The sequence below is a fragment of the Dermacentor andersoni genome, chromosome 9, assembly GCF_023375885.2.
Source record: "Dermacentor andersoni chromosome 9, qqDerAnde1_hic_scaffold, whole genome shotgun sequence".
Taxonomy (NCBI): domain Eukaryota; kingdom Metazoa; phylum Arthropoda; class Arachnida; order Ixodida; family Ixodidae; genus Dermacentor; species Dermacentor andersoni.
Window position 1 is genome coordinate 27,016,947 of NC_092822.1, and position 18,895 is coordinate 27,035,841.

Here is an 18,895-nt window from a genome sequence, read left to right on the forward strand (position 1 = left end):
ATGACGGAAGCCCACCTGGTCGGGATGATGCATGCTTAAAAGGAAGAGGTCCGGAGACCGAGCTAAATGGTTTAAAATATATGTTTACGATTCTGCTCCCCCATGAAAGCCTTGTTCACAGTCACAAGTGACTGAACAAAGCTTCCTCTTCCTTCCTTTTAAGTATTCTTCCTCTTCATCTCCAAGTGACGGCAAACAACGCTACCTTGGTTCTGTCTAGCTACGTGGTATTTGCATATTTTTAAACCTTGGTGCAAGATAGATGGGAACCCTTGTATGTATATATATACATTGCAATAATGTTTCAGGATCTTAACCGAAAAAGTGCAAGAGTGGGGTTGAAGATTAACGTGCAGAAGACAAAGATAGCGTTCAATAGCTTGGCAAAGGAACAAGAATTCAGGATCGCAAGTCAGCCTCAAGAGTGTGTCCAGGAGTACGTTTATCAAGGTCATTTACTCATAGGAGACCTGATTGTGAGAAGGATATTTACAGAAGAAAAAAAAATAGGTCCGAGTACATACGGCAGGCACTAACAAATCCTGACTGGGAGCTTACCACTGCCGTTGAAAAAAATTAAGAAATTATGTGTATAATCATTGCATTCTACCGTTGCTAACATATGGAGGTTAGCGTAGAAGATGTGAACAAGTTAAGCACCGCGCAAGGTGTGATGGAACGAAAACGAATGTTAGACGTAACGTTAAGGGAGAGGAACATAGCGGTGTGGATCAGCGAGAAAATGGGGATTGACGATATTCTAGTTGACATTGAGAGAAAATAAATAGAACTGCGCAGGCCATATATAATGTGTAGGGTCGATAATCGGTGGGCCATTAGAGTTACGGGATGGGTGCCAAGCGAAAGGAAGCGAAGTCGAGGACGGCATAAAACTAGACGGGGTGATGAAATTAGTAAATTTGCCCGTGCAGGTTCGAACCAACTAGCGCAAGGCAAGAGTAATTGCACATCGCAGGGAGGGGTCTTGGGACTGCAGTTGACATAAAGATAGGCTGGTGAAATATGTACATTACAACGTTTCTCGATCCCGCCACAATATAGTCGTGACAGTGCGCTACACACTACAAGATCACATGCGCGCCTTTTCTTTTTGTCACCCCAATTTCTTTCCCAACTTTTTACTAAAGGGACAACTAAATAAATATACTACATCTGTTAGGCTTCTAAAGTATGTTTTTTCACGGGTCTATTGTGAATGTTGTCTTAACAGTTCGATTACAAGAAGGTAGAAATGAAGGCTAAACTTTTTTAATTTCGCATCGGACACAAACGTCAGTACGTCAGCGTGACGTCACAGTTTTCAAAGTACTTACCCTCGTTTAGGTCATTGTGGGGGCAGTAAAAGTTCTAGAACCCTGCTAATTTTGGTCGTTGTCTATTTTAAAACACTACGTAGATCATCGTTAACCGACAAAATAATTAGCTAGGCCCGAGAAGACGCCGTCAAGATCCATGACGTCACGACGGGCTAGTTCGCGAACTTAAAGACTGCGTCGCCACCAGTCGCCTCTCGCTTTTACGTCTGTTTCTGGCTTTATGTACAACCATCTTTCGCACTAATGGTGGCTTCTTTCTTGCGCTATAGAAAGGTGATTTAAAAATGCAGCTCAACGTATGTTTCTTTTTTAGTCGCCGTTTACCACCTTGCACCTTCGCAGCAGGGCTCAGACGCACCGTTTTACTGTTCACACGTACAAGGTCTGCTGCTAAAGGAAACGCCAGTTAGAGCTCACTTATGACACGACGACATAGAGAACACTTTCTTTTTTGTTTTTCGTAGATGTCAGCCCAATGCGTCCCATCGGGCTCTCTCTTTTTTTTTTCGCAGAATAACATAGAAGCGTTTCGCTCATATCAGCTTTAGCACCGGCTAGGTGCTCCCTTTAGGAGTGCAGCGTACTGTGCACGTTTCATTCCTTGTTCTTGAACGCCGAAATCGTGTTGCAGGTTCGGCCACATGAAGAAGAGTCTGTGGGAATCCATGAAGATACCGATTCCGTGGCATACGTAAGTCAGCGGCCGCGTCGAAATATCGCCGTATATACGCGTCAAAACCAAAGAAGATAACTTCAACTGCAGCTATCGTGTGGGTCTTCTGTTTACTGAGCTCCATCATTTTTCTTTTTTTTTTTGCGTTACACTTCAAAATCGTCAACATATCTACCGACTTGCCCAGTTTCCTGTTTTGCCGAAGATTAATAAAGGAGCAAATTAAGGCGCGGTGAGAACACGATTGCCGTGGATCACCGCGATTCTGTTGTTCTGCCGCCGGCGCCTGAGCTATCCCGTGGCCAGAGCCGATTTCACTCGTTAAAAAATTCCTCACTTAGTATTCTACCTGGTGCGTTTACGCCCCCCCCCCCCCCCCTTTTCGGTTGAGAAACCAATGTGCTTGGGAACGCCAACTAGACTTTCTTCCCTTTAACAGCGTTGTAATTTTCAGTTTTTTGTAGCTTCCCTACGGGTTGTACACCGTGCTTCCTTTGTAACATGAGTGCCGCTCGAGGACCATTCGAGCCGAGCCACAGCAGCTACAGTGTGCCTCGACCTCCTTGGTTTGTCGCAGACAACAGTGAAATCGATAAACGACAAAGACCACACGAAAAAAGGCTGAAACACGTACAAAGAGCCGAAACTGAAAACTGTGAGAGGAGGAACGCGGAAGAATAGGTTTATCGCGGGTGCTACGTGGTCCTTCCTTTCTTTTTTTTCTTTGTGCACAACGTCATTCGCCATCGTCAGCAGCCGTAACAGGTCCATTGCCAAACCATGGCTTTCTCCAATAGACCCGAGAAAGGACCCCTCCCCATATTTTTTTTTCTCACAAGCACTCACTACGAAATGTTTGTTCTAGTTATTGGGCGTTTGCGTAAGTGCGTGCTTGTATGCTAGGGTGTTTTTTTTTTTTTTTTGCGCTCTTATCCGTTATACCAAGACTAACCAGCAAGCCCTGCTGCATGTCTTTTCTAACCCTATACTCGTTCCTTTGCGACTTGGAGCTAGACACTTGGTCCAATCGTCGTTACACTGCACCCCTGTGATTTGTGAACACGTTCTTGGCGCTCAGGCCGGACGTTTCGGAGCTTGTGCTGCTGAACTTTCCCAGCTCCAAGGCACCAAAGTCAGAAAGCCTCCATCTGATCGTCATGGTGCACGGGATGTACGGTGAGTGGGCACACGCTATGACCCCAACCTTATAATGCTTTTCACAGACCCCCGGTCCATTATCACGCACCAGTCAACGTCCCAAATGTTAAAGCCAATGGCAGCGTTATACAGGGTCCCAGCTATCATGTACGAGCCCTTTCTCAAGGAAAGACCACGTGAATAAGACACGCACACGTTGTTTGAAGTCCGCTTGATAGAGCATCTGCAATATTTGTTTTTAGTTCCTGGTACCCTATGGTTACCTATGGTACCCTATGGTACCATAGGTACCATGGTACCATGGTACTATGGTACTCTATGTACCCTATGGTTAAAGTAGCCAGGTAACTTTTTAAAAATGTTCTGCTTGCTTGCCAAGATGTAGTTTAAGGGGTTGTACAGAATCGCGAGAGACGTCAAAGGGTTGTTGACTTTTTTTCCGGCAAAGATAGGAAACCTGCGAAATATGAAAAAAAAAGATGCCTTGTTCTGATGTGCTCGCGAGAACTAGCAGGTACGGGACAGCAGCGTCATCAAAACAGTCTAAGTTGGAAAGCGAGCTATAGGTCGGTCGAACAAATACTCAACGAAACAGTGTCGTCCTTCAGCTTCCATCCTCATATCAGCTTCCATCCTCAATAAAAAGTGCTTAATTTGTATTTCAGACATGCGCCAACCAATGTTTCTTTAGTCCCTTCGTGCCATTGTTGCCAACGTACGACCGTTCTTCTGCCACGCAGGCTGCTCGACAGACATGCGTCTGCTTCGCGTCTTCCTCGAGTTGGCCCAGCCTCGCTCCAACATTCGTTTCCTCATGTCCCGGGCCAACGAGGTAGGCTCCACGTCGCTCTCACGTGTGCTCGGTCTGAGTTACATTTTTTTGTCAAAAAAGTGTCGAGACTGTTTCGCGAATTTCGAGGAACTTACGACGGGGCCCTGTTGAAGGAACACCCTTGACGGATTATTACCACGCAACATGCAGCCAGAGTCAATGCGTTGCTGTCCTGTAGCGCGCCTGACTCTTCGGTTCTCAGTTGAATGACTGTATTGTCGATACAGTCACTGTACACTGTCGGTATACATTAAATACACACATATATGCTGTCTGCACTTCGTTGTTGGTGTGCACTTCGTCAGTAACTGTGAGACTCACGATATCGTTCTCTCTGCCGACATTATACGTGTGTCCAGCGGGAGGAAACGTTCAAGGACTTCGACACCCTCGGCATGCGACTCGCGACCGAGATCGTGGAGCACTTGAAGAAATACTCCAAGAAACCGGCCAGGATCAGGTGAGTCCTAAGACACTAACACGGCGGTTTGCCATTTGTTCGACCGATATATGTTTCAGTTAATGGCCGCTTAGATCGTTCGCTCAGTCAGCACTGTCAAGTAGTCACTGATGCCCTGGCTTGCGTGAACGTGCGTTTCGTAAGTACACCCTAAAGCAGCACAGATAGGTGGACTGACTTAATTGGAAGCCGAACGTGAGCCAGCAGTGGCCATACTATGGACAAAGATGTCCCAGTATATTGCGAGCCAATTGTGACGTCACAAATGTCACTACGGACGACAGCAAGCCAGTGACGTACGGCGCTTAAGAACGAGAAGCTTTGCGAATTGACATAGCCTGTTGTATACCTACGCCGGCGCATTTAGCGCTGAAACCTCGACAAAATTAACGGTGATCACGCCCCCAATATTTAAAGGTTGTGAGATTCCAATGGTAGAATGTGTAATCTCACTCTTCGTACTCGACTACTCTTGTCGCGAACGTGAAAAGAAAGGGGAAAAGATTATTAGAATTGCACTACCAGTGTGAATTTACATTACAGTCACAGAGATAGCCGCATCATCTGATCCTGATACGCAGTAAATCTGCGACGACCTAGCAGTATGATCTTGTGATAACCTCAATTGTAATTAATCCACATGAATCTTGTAATACCACTCAACGGCCGCCAACGCAGGCATCGATTTACTTCTTCAAGCGATTGGGGATGTCGACGAACACGACCAACGACATTACTTGAACCTAGGCAGTACCGGAAACTCCTATCGCGCTATTCTGAAAAAGAAATGAGAAATTGATTTTCCTGCGATTTAATCAGTGTTGTTAATCTTCGCAGACATAGAGTTTCATACATTTGCCAGAGTGAAGGTGTGGCACTAGTGTGTACGGGAGCTGCAAGCGGGGCTGTTCAGCCGGCGTGAGAATGATGGTTAGTACATATGGATTAGGTTGAACTTCGTGCTTATGGCTTTAAACGGCTTCGCAAACTGATCATTTTCAAGGAAGTACTGCGCTATAAGTGATTAAATACTCATTATTCAAATTGTCCGACGGTAGGATTCGAGCACAGGACCTCCAGCTCCGAAGCCTGGTATTGAAACCATTACCCCACGGACGCGTGAACAAGTGGAACCGCTGCAAACAGCAGCAATCGTGATTGATCGCGGAGATTTTATTGCCTTCTGCGTATCAAGAAAGGTATACATTGCCTTGACATTGAGGACAGCGAAGGCAGATAACCGGTAATAAACGAAGCCACGAGAACACCCGAATCCACAAGCTCGAAGATCAGACGAATCCAAGTACTACCCATCATTCTCATGGCGCCTGAACGATCGCAGTGCCAGAGTTTCCTCCAGTAATTATTGTAGCAAACTCTAAGGTCGCAGGGACTTAACTGAAGTGAGCTGTTATTTATTTTTTACTTTTTTGTTGTCTCAACGTCTCACTCGGGCAGACACTCTCAACGTGATTGAATGAGAGACTCTGTAAAAAAGCCTTATCTGCGGCGATATAAGCAAGCTCGAGTGCGGCACGTGTTTGAACTGCACTTCGAAGGCGTTCTTTGCGATATACGAAAGCTCCAGCTCTCGACAACGCACTTTCCTTTACTGAAGCACTTCAAACGTGCACAGTAGCTGGGCTATAGAATAATGTACACAGAGCCCATATCCGTAGGCTGAGTTAGAGAGTTCGACACGTGGTCAGTGCTTGCGGTATGGGATGCCGACGAGGAGAAATAAGCAAGTGAAAGATGAGAAATACTAAAAGCATTCAATGAAGGGGGAAACGCGAATATAATGGCCTTTTACAATTTATTGCGCTCTCGTACGTTGCTGTCTTTATCTTGAGAAATCTATCGGCCATCTCCATTCGCTCGAAACTTATGTGATATAAGAGCAATGAACAGCGTTTTCCTCTTAGTGATAAAATAGGAAGCATGTCGTACTGTTAGGAGTAAACCAACGTCCACCTCTTGCGATGTTTTGTCTATGATTGTATACTCACATTCCAGCTTTTCTTGCCATGGCTGCATGGGAAGGACGGGCGACTTTGGAATGACATAGAGTACATACACTGACATCCAATGTTATTTCTTTCCCACATTTGTTTTCTCTGTTCCTTTTTTTCTTTCTTCCTCTCGATCCTCGTAGGCTTTTCACTATAAGAGCTCTCAAGAGAGAAGGCGGATATCAGAGCGCTCTCGAATTGCTTTGCACAGCGGATTCGTGATGGACAGTGATATTTTCCCCCATCTTTAGATCACAAAGATACAGTGTGTACGTGTATGTCCATGTTGTTGTTTTTTTCTATTTGTTCCATGTTTATAGTCGAGATAGCGGTACTCTTGTCCACGTGGCTATTCGAGCCTGCTCATCGGATCGACGTCTGCCCATTACGCAACTTCTCCAAATTGTATACACGTGTGCGCAAAGCGCGTGCTGCGCAAATACAGATTTTTTTCCCCGACTAACGAAAACGATATATCGCTCACGAGAAAGGCGTCCTACAAATACAAGTTGGATCTTTCTATGCGAGACCGTAAGTAAAGCACTTTCCCAAACTTACGTAAGGTTGGGCTCTGGGGCCTGGCCAGCGCCTCCACGCAGGCCCCATTGCGGGGTACGCAATGTGACCTACATATATATACGCATATATACGCATATATACGCGGGTAGCGGTAGGGTGGGCCGTCTAGGTAGCGTGTTTTACCGCGAGAAATATTCCAAGTTGGTTCACTGTTAGAGGAGACAGCAGGAATTGGAAATGTCGCATTGCCATGCTGTTGACGAGGAGGCGAGCTTCACTGCCAACGTAGACCCTCTCTCGCTTGCAAAACGTACCACACATGCGCGCAGATATCGACCACATGACCCGCGAAACCACACACCATTAAACACAGCGCCAATTCTACATTAAGAATCACTACGCCCGAGCAGTCGGAGGTCATGCTGCTCAGCGAATGCCCAGAGGATCAAATCTGGGTAGTCCGGCTGCCCGACGACGCCGCAGAGACTCAAGGTCTGGCTGCCGCCTGAGGAAGGGAGGTGGGGGCTAGACTCCCGGCTTCCTGCGTCCCTTGACCCCAGCAAGGACTTTGAATACAATTTTCTCTCTTTCCCTCTCTTTCCTTAGCCTTGAATAAAGCGTACCACAAGCGACGTTACACTTCCCAACGTTCTCCCAGACGGGAGCCGAGGGACACGAGACCGACGAAAATTTTGAATTTTAAGCGATCGTTAGGGAAGGCAAAAGCGTGAAGAGCTGCAGAGGACGCACTGAAAGGCCAGTCTGTTACGCTTGCTGTATTTGTGCAATATAAAAGGTTGGGGAAGAAAATAACGTAAAATTTAGTCAATTATATTTTAGTAATTGCTCAATTAAAATGGCCCAGTAACAGCTCGTTGTAATCAATTACATTTTTAATTAATTAACTGCAGTTGTAATCGGCTACTTTTTAGATGTAACGTATACTAGTCTGCTTTAAATGAAGAAAAAAATAATTTGGCTGAAAAGACAACATTGCTGATGATGGAAGCCGAGCCCGCAACCTCCGCACATAGGCGGGCGCTTCCATTTCGTCGCAGCGTTTGATCATGAACGGCTATTATATAACTGCCCCGCTGCTAAGCTAGATGCAGGCTTAATACACCTTGTATATAATGAAAGCGCCGAGAAACTGAAGATCCCAAAATTATGAGGCGCGTGATGCTCCACGAAGGCTGATAATAAATACATTTCTCTACAATACCAAAGCGCGTGAATGCAGTCCCGCGGAGGTTGTGGGTTCGACTCATACTCGTGGTGAAGCTGTCCTTCCACTTTCATGTCCCTTTTCGTTTTACTAAGGCGATGACGGGAGAGCGGCGACTTCGTGCCAAGAAATGCTGTATCACTACTTCGCGTAGTAAAACCGCGTCATCTCTCCGCAGTGTTTTAACACTTTTAACCACCTTGCTGCCAGAAACCATGCCAACCAGCATGCTTTTCTTCTTCACCGCGCAGCTTCATCGGATTTTCTATGGGCAACGTCATCATTCGCTCTGCGCTCGCCAAGGCCGAACTGCGGCCCCTGCACCGCTTCCTGCACACGTTCCTGTCGCTGTGCGGGCCGCACGTGGGCACCGTTTTCAACCCCTCCTTCGTCGTCAACGTGGGCGAGTACAGCTGCTCTATACAGACGATTTGCAGCGAGCAGTGCGTACAAACGAAAAGAGATGGCGCCACCAGTCTGCTTCGTGCCTGCACCCATTAGCGGCCTTGCGTGAAGCCGATAAACCTCGAGTGGAAAGCCGCAGCGCTCGTTCTAGCGCGTCACTTCGTGCTCGTGCTTTTCTGCGGCGCCGTTCCTAAAATGAACCCGTGTACCAACTCGGCCAATTCTGCCAGTTCTCAAAGAGTCGTGAGGAGCCGAAGAAACGCAGACGGCATTTTAAAAGGCGCCTCCACTTCGTTTCATACTTAGCGGGCGATGCTGCGGAAGCTTCGAAAATAGTCCGGCCGAAGTCTCAATCCGCGCTATTAGCATGCAGTAGCTTTCTTTTTTATGTGCTACGGTTTCCTGCATAACATCTACTCCATACATTAAAACTACAAGTTGAGGACGTAATGTTAAATCAAATTACGTATTACTTGTGCGTCTTTGTGCTTCCAGCACGCGAGGTACTATGTTTTAGTCGCGAGCGCAAGCGGTGCGCGGCGGCCGCTGGTTGTAGAAATGTGTTACTCCGCTCACTCAGTGGCAAATGGGTTCAGATATGCGACACAGTTCATGTAATGAATACGTCATATTTTGCCATAAAAAAGAAATACTACGAAACTCATCATACCTTACTGGTGAAGCAGCGCACTGACACGGACGCAGTGAAGACACACAAGAAAAGACGACACTCGCTGCACTCGCAGCTATATTATTTCAGAACACATACTTCATATTTATAAACCTGCGCACCCTCAGGCGTCAAATATAATCAGGCAAGATTATAGGCTTTTTTTAAAATAATTTGCCCGCGCATACTCCGGCGTCAAAGATAGGGCACCTATCTATAATGGTGCGCAATTCTATCGTATTGTTGCATCCCTAACAAACATATTTTATTGCACATTTTTTTTTTTCTTTTAGTGTTCTTCCAAAAAAGCAACCTCACCATGGCTTAGATGTACAGGTGGCTGACTGATACAACCCTCTCCCCTCTTGTGAATGTGAACGGCTTCGATTATTTCCCTGGTTAGCTGATCCTTATGGTGCGATAAAACTAGTATCATTGTAAAGCGGCCAGCACCCATGTTACGAGCAGTTCCCTTTAATGTGAGAATGAGTGTTTCCCCTCAATGATCTTTCGTGCTCCAAAAGTCTTGTGTTAACACACCGACCCGTTTGGCCGATATATACTTTTCCACACGATATGCACAAACACTAAACAACGGACGACCTGCACTTGACAACTTTTCCCTTATGCTAAACCGTGCACTTACGACCATTTACTTTTATTTTTGTTGAAGCTCTACGATCCAGTCCGGCACATATTTGTTCTTGTTACGTGCTGAAAAAACTACTTGTAGACCATATCAGCCGCCTGTTCATTAGGTTATGTGCAATCTTGTGTGCATATGGTACTGACACATTTTTTTTGCTGTCATTTTCTTTTCTGTTACGTTCTTTCTGATAGTCATTGTGCACATAACGAATCAACTTATAGGCTGATGTACAAAGTACATGTTTTTCATATCCTGCATTCTTTAGCCTGATGACGGGTTGGCTGAGAGTTTTTTATTTTTTTCCGGGCAAGACTTAGTTAAGGCCGCTCGCAGACACGAGAAAGCTATGCCGCTTTTTACAACTTTTGGGTGTCGCGAATTGTAGCTAAGCAAGGGTTTTTCTGATCGTGGATTGTCCGACCAGCAAACGTGGTCCGGTGTGGTAGTTCACGCTACATCTAAAAACTGTAGCTTGCCGTTCTTTGGCAACTCAATAGTGAAATCCAGTCCTTGGCTGTTGTTCTTGAAAAAAAATAACGCACAGCGCGAAGGACAAGGACTGCGAGAACACGACATACAGAGCGCTGTGTATGTCGTCTCTCGCAGTCCTTGTTCTTCGCGCTGTACGTTATCTTTGATCATGAATTACCAACTAGCCCAAGCAACCACCCTAGTTCTTGAACACATTTAAGACCTCCTTCACTCTTATGTATAAAACACCATGTTCGACTATAGCCAAAAAATCGTCCACAAAAGAGAACACTTTTACCGCAAGGCCTTTAAGGTTTGCATCCATCGCTTTGTCAATGCTACCTAAAGATATCGTGCTAAGTACCGGAGTTACCTTTGAGCCTATACATATACCGGACTTTTGTCTGGACATAACATTATTCCACAGTACAAAGGTGGGCTCAAGGTAAAAGGTTAATAGTTCAAGAAAGGTATTAACTGATACGCCACATTTGTTGACAAACTCCATCTCATCATTGTATTCCGTTATACAGTGCCTAACACTCGATAACAAGGGACCATGCGGAATGTTGTAATACAGATCCTGTACATCTATGCTGAAGAAATCGCGTCTTCCTAGGGTTAGACGTGCTTAAGTACGTTACTACCGTCTCAGAGTTTGGTAAAACAAACGGATTTAAAAAAAAGACGCCTGAAATAAAATAGTTGCGAGTGCAGCGAGTGTCGTCTTTTCTTGTGTGTCTTCACTGTGTCCGTGTCAGTGCGCTGCTTCACCAGCAAGGTATGATGATTAATCACCAACTAGCCCAACTTTCCACATTACTGAACTATGAAACTCCATATTACACCGAATTGCATTACGCATACCTATATCTCTTTCATTTGTAACGTACTATATTGTGTTAATTGGCGAATGCGGGCAGTGAGAGAAATGTCTCATTTATATGAAATGAATTATAGTCTCATTAAGCACTAATATGTGAACTTTTGAGGCAAGGCACATTATCAGATGAATGACTTACACTCGCCAGCAAATGGAGGCAGCAGAGTAGTTTATAGCAATATCCCGCCACGTTCAGAACATATGGATGCGCACTTATCTTACCGGTGCCGTGATAGCGGTAGTTCCCTTTGCTTTTTCACCTAACAGTGCCGGTGAGCGGAGCCGGATGACAACCTCTCTCGAGGAATTCACTCCACAAGCAAACTATGGACAACTCTTACCCATGGTAGCTATATTGTTCATTTGTAAATAGTTCTCTTAATTACTCTGTCCTAACTGCTATTCTTTCCCTGCTGTCCCTTCCCCCCCACCCCCCTGCTGACCACCATGCAGGTGTCAACATAAGCATGCTAGCTGCGCTGAACTCAGCAGTTAATTTAGCTTCCTTCTTTTTCCTTCTCGCCACTTTTTCCTTGTAATTCGATTCAGGGCAACCTTGAGTAGAATTCTGAGGTGAGGTGTATAGTGGATGTCGGCAGTGGATTTTTTTTTTTTTTTCGAGACGTATCTCAACAAGTTTGCTCCTTACGAGGCCTCGTCAGCTGTGGGCCTCGTCAGGCAGCGTTCTTGAGAACTTCATGTTTCATTCATTCACTCGAGCTTCTCCTCTGCCTTTCACATGCTTTTTTCTTTCTTTGTTTACTACAGGCATGTGGTATCTCCAGCGATTTGAACACACCGCATCCCTGAAACAGATGATGCTCGTGGATAGTCAAGACGTTCGTAAAACGTACCTCTACCGTCTCAGCCAGGACAAATGTAAGTATGGCGAACAGTTCAGCACATATACTATATGCGTTTCCTTTCATGTCCTCGTCTGTAACAATTCGATAGGGTGTTTTTCTCGTTTCCTGAAGTGGCCTTTTGGCGATTAAAACATGCTTTAAATGCTCAGCCAATAATTGTTAATTCCCAGAGGTCGCATATGGACTGTACATGTTATGCATAGTGTGCAGAGCATCGAAATGGTCACGTGATGGTCAAAGCACGCGTGGTTTTCACCAGAATGTCCCTTGCCTTAAAACGCCAGCCGTGAAGAGACGTATCGATGGAGCATGGCATAGCAGTTGAATAGAAACTAAATGTTAACGCTATATATGCCTGTCTTAGAGCGTATACCTTGGTTCAGCAGGCAGGGCATAAGCTTTATATTCTTTTAAGTAATATATCATCGCCCTCCACCATTTACTGTCTTCGAGCGTTTGGTTCTTTCCCTTTTGTAACCTCAAAAACAACTATTGTGAAAAACACTCGTTTCCTCGAGTCTACAAGTTCGTGAGACCAATGGATCACGACGCGCTGGTGTAAATTACCCCGCCCATATTTAACATGTTGTACTCATAAAATATTTACTCAAAATTTCCAAATATCTAAAATTCAAGCAGTCTACAAACACTACAAACGAGCAAGCAAGTGTCTACACACAGACGTCACAGCTTCACAAATGGCTGCTATTCAGCATGAGCGGACTCTGTCACACGTGACCTTTCACCTAAACCCGCTTAGCAGTTTGACTTCCTGGGCAAGTGAATGGCAGAAACCGAGATAAATTGTCTTGACTAATTACTTAACTTCAGCAAAACTTGCCCATTTTTTTCTTTATTACTGTATTTAAATGGCAGGTTCAAAGCGAACAATATTTCAGCTCCACAACGAATTGTTACTAACGAACGCGAGCTACAAGACGTTTGCTGTTAGTGTTTCAGTTCTACTCGTGCATTTAAGCATTAAAATGCACAAATACCAGTCCTGTCTGGTCCAGTCACCAATTCGAGCAACACTGGGTCTGGCTCCATTAATTCACTTTGCATTATATGATGACGACAAAATGTTATTTAACAACAACGGTGCTTTGTCTTGCACAGAAGACTTTCAGTGGCGGGATAAAGTCATCTTGCGGAACGAAAAACGACCCATCAAAGGCCGGTATTCACAAGTCGGCTATATGGTAATCACCAGCCAGCCTACTACAAAATGCTTTATACGTAACTTTTAGGCCTGAATAGGTCATCTGGTGGAAGCGTTAAGCATAGACGTTTCTGAACGTCTAGGAGAGGAGTCGTATATTCTCAAATTGCGTGATGCACAGCCACACTTTTTACAGGTTTTTTAGATATCCAACAAAGTTTTCACCCGACGGGCATTAGACGTTCTAGAAATATCCTGAAAATCTTTGGAAACTGTATTATACGGCGTCATGCGATCGCCAAGACGTCTTGCCAATCTTGTCAATATATCTTGTAGACGGTAAATAGATGTAGGTGTGTTCACTGGACGAGTATAGCAGTCAACTCCGGCAAGACGCGCTCGATGCCGACGTGAAATTTATGAAGTACAATCTATGACGACGGATGCCCAAGACCACAGAATTTCACGTGTGCCTAGGCTAAACAGAGAAAAAGTAGCCTAGCGAAACTTTGCCGATTAAAAAAATAATATATCGTTCTGTCTCGCAAATAGTGTCTGTCCATATCTGTCCCAAGTTTTTTGTAATAAAAGCTGGGCCTGTACATATCACGCAGTGCATCTGTTTTTCTTGACTGGCTCTTAAAACGCTGACCAACGCTGTCACGCAGCCATGACTAATTTCAAGAACATCTTGCTGCTCGGCTCAGCGGACGACTACATCGTTCCGCTCCACTCAGCGCACATCAAGTTGGCCAAGCACATCGTCAGGGATACCACACCCTTGGGTGAATATTCGGCGCACACATTTGCCTAAGCCACGCAGCCGCTACGAACACATAACGTTACAAACGACGACCCTGCAAGTCTGCTTTAGCACATAGTACAGAAATAAGGTAGTTGTCATGGGATGCCTATCAGGTGACAGCAGTCACACAGAGAAAGTTAATGCAATTAAGGGTAGTGCCTCTTTCTGTCGCTGCTTTTTGTTTTTTTCGTAGAAGAATTTATCATTCTTTTCATCACCTTTTGTTATCTCTTGAGCCTGATGAAGCTTAAGCACAAGTCAAAATATTTTTTTAATAAACGAACATTTAGGCGATGGTCCCGGCGTTCATATGATTATACAGGATTGAAGGTAACACGACAGATGTATCTATTTGCACACAAGACTAGCTGGGCAGTATGACGGTGAAAAAAAAAAACAGGATCATTCTGCAAAACAAAAATTGCGGAAGTAGTCGAAACGCATCATGCACGTGAGGCGCGCACAGCAAGCGGCCTCGTCTGCCGCGCTTCCTTCTGGACACGCTGCGCCATCTGGCGACGCGCGCACCAAGTGTGGGCGTATCCTCCGAGATGCCTGGCGCGCCGGTGCGTGTTAGCAGAGAAATAATTCCTCCCTTCCCCGCGGACACTCGCAGTGCTGCGGTCCCAGTCCGTCCAGCGCCGGAGAAATCTTGAGCGCCGTGAACGAGGTTAGGCCCAAATTTCGAGACTGAACTATCTTCGGTAACGGCCCATATTTCTCGCTAGAAAGGGAGGCGGAAAAGAAAACGAGTCCGGCAACGCCAAGCTGTTATACCATAAATTAAAAAAAAGAAAGACAACTCATTTGTAAAGACCCAAGCCCACTGCCCACGGGCAGTTGAAAATACATGAATATCGTAGCGGCTAAACTATGTTTTAATTACACTTCTGGAACACCGAAAATGTCGGTCTCTCTGTGAGCGGATACTCGATAAAGCGAAAGAAAAGCGCAATAACGAGACGCGTGGTCACGCCACTTTCAAGTCGCACACTAGCAGACTATGACGTCACGGATTTATAGAACCACTGTGCAGTACAAATTAACCATTTCTGTTTACAAAAACAGTTGCAGTTTCACCTGAAAGTCGATCGAAGCATCAATTGTGATAGCATATTATTGGAGCGCTATACAAAGTGAGGATATTAGTTTTATCGGCCGTATATACTTGCAAGCATTCACTTACTAGCTAAATTAACAAGGACGCTGTCACGCGTGCACAGGCAATCGTGAACACATCTCACACGATCACCACGTGCACTCCCTGTCAAAACGCTGGAATGAGGAAGTGCGGTAGCAGCAGCGGCCGAATTGACTTTCGTGCTGCCTCTCGCTTCAACGCAAACTAAGCGGAGAAAACAGCCTACACGAAGCTATCAGCACGCGGCGCTTGGACTCTATCCCAATCGCAGATCGCTCTGAAGATAGGGCCCGCGCGGCCGCGTCATACGCAGCAGCCGTCGGAGTAAAACGCCTCCACCCACCTCCTCGTACACCGGCTGCCTTGCGCGCGACGAAAGACGGCGCGCTTCCTCCCTTGCGCGCGCTAGATTGGTCCAACATCGCCGGCTCGCCCTCGCAAGCTTTCAGTTGCACACATAGCATCGGCGATGATGTTATCACCCTTCGATTTTAAACGGGACATCACGGTGACGCCGACGCCATAAATGTACCTGCAGTGTCCATATAATTGCTATCGTAATAGTAAAACGCAGTAGTTCATAACTCTCGCTTCTCCGTACAGTTTGTTGGTGAAGCGCATTTCTAGGCACTTCACCCACACGTGTCAGGACATTAAAGAAAAAAGAATTTATCAAAAATGTCGGGCTGCATTTCGCGATTTCTGACTCACTATTGCAGAATACGTGTTTTTGTGATTGCTATAACTAATTAAAACTTTCAGACACTATTACCAAAATTTGCGTGCACTATACAGTTTCAGTATCTGGGCAGTCTGCTTCAACATTCAGCTTAAAGAGACACTAAAGCGAAACAATAAATTAGGTGAGATTAATAAAGCATTGTTTGAGAACCCTGCAGGCAGTCATTTCAGAATAATAGTTTATTAGATGAGAAAATGAAGGTCGAAGTATCAGTATTTGAATTTCGCGCCTAAACCCCAACGCCGGTACGTCGTGTGACGTCAGGGATTCCAAAGTATGTTTTCGCATTAGAGCAGCGTTGGGTGAGTAAAGATTCCCGAAACTTGCCATGTGTAATATTTGGTTCATTTAGAACACAATGTAGTCAATCTGTACCGCTATATAGTAAGCCCTAGAAGATGCCATCAAAATCCATGACGTCACAGCGACCAGGTGCGAGAACTTCAAGAAGGCGTCGCCACCAGTCTTTCATTTTTGCACTTTTTCTGGTTTACCAAGCGTCTTATCGTGGTAAGAGTGGCGTTTTTTGTGTCATAGAAAGGTAATTTACTGATGCAGAAAGGAAATCATTTTTCCCTTTAGTGTCCGTTTAAGATATTGCTTAAGACAGTTGCAGCACAGCGCTCGTGTTAGTTTGTCAACGGTTTCGAAGTGCGCTGCAATATTCCATTACTCTAACAAAATGCAAATTGGCCTGTCCTAAGTGCTTCAAAATAAAATTTTATCTGCTCTAAGTTGCCCCAAAATGCAACTTAGTTTGCTCCAAAATGGAAGTTTGCCTGCTCCAATGTGCTCCAAAACGCAATTTTACTTGCTCCAAAATGACTTTGGGCAGTCATTTTGACTCTGTGCCTGTCATTGTGCTATATTTTTTTTAACATTCCTGAGCCGTCATAAAGATCGAATGACAAGTATGGTACGTCATAAACATGATACGAGATTCAATAAACTTCCCCTTTGAAACTGTGCGCGGTGTTTTAACTTTGCAAGTGACCACTCTTAAAACGAGCCTATGCTGCCTACGTGCTCTGCTGCGACATGCAATAGCAATCCTCAGTTATCTTGCTAGCACATTTTGTGCATGTACGTGTTAGCGTTTGTGCACTTCTTATTCTGTTTATATAATACTTTTTTTCAGCCCCTTTCGTTCATCCCTTATGATCTAACCTGGACTGCACATGCCAAGCATGTCACTAGGCTAACCTCGCCAGAGTCCAGACATAAAAAACTTTGTCTTTCTTTCTCCACATCGGAACGACCCAAACACAGAGATATTTGTAATCAGTTATGCAACATTGACGCATAGGCCCTATAGTTTTGAGGCAATATATAAAGAAAGGCAGACTTTGGTGTTAATTTTCTCTACACGCGAACAACCCTTTTCCCCCATGTATAAACGAAACCCCCGACTTGGGAAAAACCTACACGATCTCAAAATGATTTAGCGTTGCTCACTTATAAGTCAATTTAAACACAGCTGCATTGGCGTACGCAGGCACCGCGTACCGGGAGATGTTGCGCAACATTCTGAAGCCGCTCATCGACAAGCCGGACCTGAACCTCGTCCGGCTGGAGGTGCACGTGCCGTTCCGCAGCTCCCTCATCTCCTCCAACGTGCACATCGCACCGCTGGACTGCGAGATACTCGTCCAGAAGATTGCGCTTGTTGCATGCGCAAGGCATCTGCTATGAGCCTGCCCCAAGCCCAAGCAGCTAACTCCCGCGCAGGTCCCCAAGCACCCCAACAACAGAAGCGCCCTCTGGTGCAGAGATCCAGTCATATACGAACCACTCTGCGCACAGCCACTCTACCGTGAAATGCACGAATTGACCGTGCTGAATGTGGCAGGCGATGACGCATGGAGTAGGCCCCACACCCAATGAGGACTCGTTGCGTTGATGCATACATGCACGACGCATTTTACGGCAGCATCAATGAATGCGTCTCGCGAAAGAGACCTTGTATAGCGCATGCTCGCTTGTGAACCTTCTGCGGCTGATTAGTCGTTGCTGCGTAGACTAATTGCGGTATTTACCACCTCCTTGATATAAGCGTGTGCGTCTGCGGGGTATGTGTGACGAAATTAAACAATTTTCCCTACGGGTAACTTTTAGACAGGACAACAGATTACGTTTAGAAATAAAAATGTGACGGTCACGAGATGTTTTGGGTCATTGCCTTTCAACACAGAAAACAGAAGAAAAAAAAAGTTATGCCAAATCAGCACTGTCCTATATTCGGTAACCTACATAAGAATTCAATATAAGCTCCACCCACAAAACTTCATCGCATATGCCTCAAGTGCTGCTTCTGCACTCCAAAACATACTTCAAGAGCGACGGTAATTTTGAAAGAAGTTCGTCCCCACAGTGAGGTCATGGAAAAGCGAGAATGTAATTGGCTGGTGCACCTACACAAATTATCTTCAAATTGGACAGTGGTGCACAAGTCACTCCACTCTAAAGATGTCACCGACTGCAATATGTTCAGTTTTCAAGCTGCAGTTCTCTGTGTAAATTGACGGAAATTGCTCCCAGCAACATGACGAGGGAAACAATTAAGCGACAGCCTATGTCAGCTTTCGTCGGCTCACGTCGACGCTCGGAATACCTCGCTTTGCGCCTGATAAGCCATTTAAGGATCCTCTCACCAGGTTTGTACACAGAAAATAGAGAAGCATGGTGCACAGATGACGCAGCGATGATTGCATCTGCAAATTATATTACGCTAGTACCTAGGGAAATAATTCTTCACATTAAAAACATTTTCTTTTGTACATTATTTTATACATTTTATAATGCGACATTACCTAGCTGCCCACTTGTGCAGCTGCAAATAGGAAGAACAAACAGCGTCACCACATGGGCTGGAACACGAAGCAACC

General features: G+C 45.3%; 2 protein-coding genes across 2 annotated transcripts; both read left to right on the forward strand.

The window, feature by feature from the left end:
* The first annotated feature begins 1,285 nt into the window (after positions 1–1,285).
* On the forward strand, positions 1,286–8,717 carry LOC129383850 (protein FAM135B-like). Its single transcript, XM_055068784.1, has 5 exons — positions 1,286–2,028; positions 3,089–3,186; positions 3,909–4,000; positions 4,360–4,460; positions 8,468–8,717. Exons 1-5 carry the CDS (start codon positions 1,979–1,981, stop codon positions 8,715–8,717), a joined length of 591 nt encoding a protein of 196 aa, XP_054924759.1. The 5' UTR covers positions 1,286–1,978.
* Positions 8,718–11,755: 3,038 nt separating this feature from the next.
* On the forward strand, positions 11,756–18,362 carry LOC126527507 (protein FAM135A-like). The gene is made up of 3 exons (XM_050175336.2): positions 11,756–12,173; positions 13,991–14,107; positions 17,506–18,362. The coding sequence occupies exons 1-3, from the start codon at positions 11,993–11,995 to the stop codon at positions 17,700–17,702; spliced, it is 495 nt and encodes a 164-aa protein (XP_050031293.2). The 5' UTR covers positions 11,756–11,992; the 3' UTR covers positions 17,703–18,362.
* Positions 18,363–18,895: the final 533 nt, after the last annotated feature.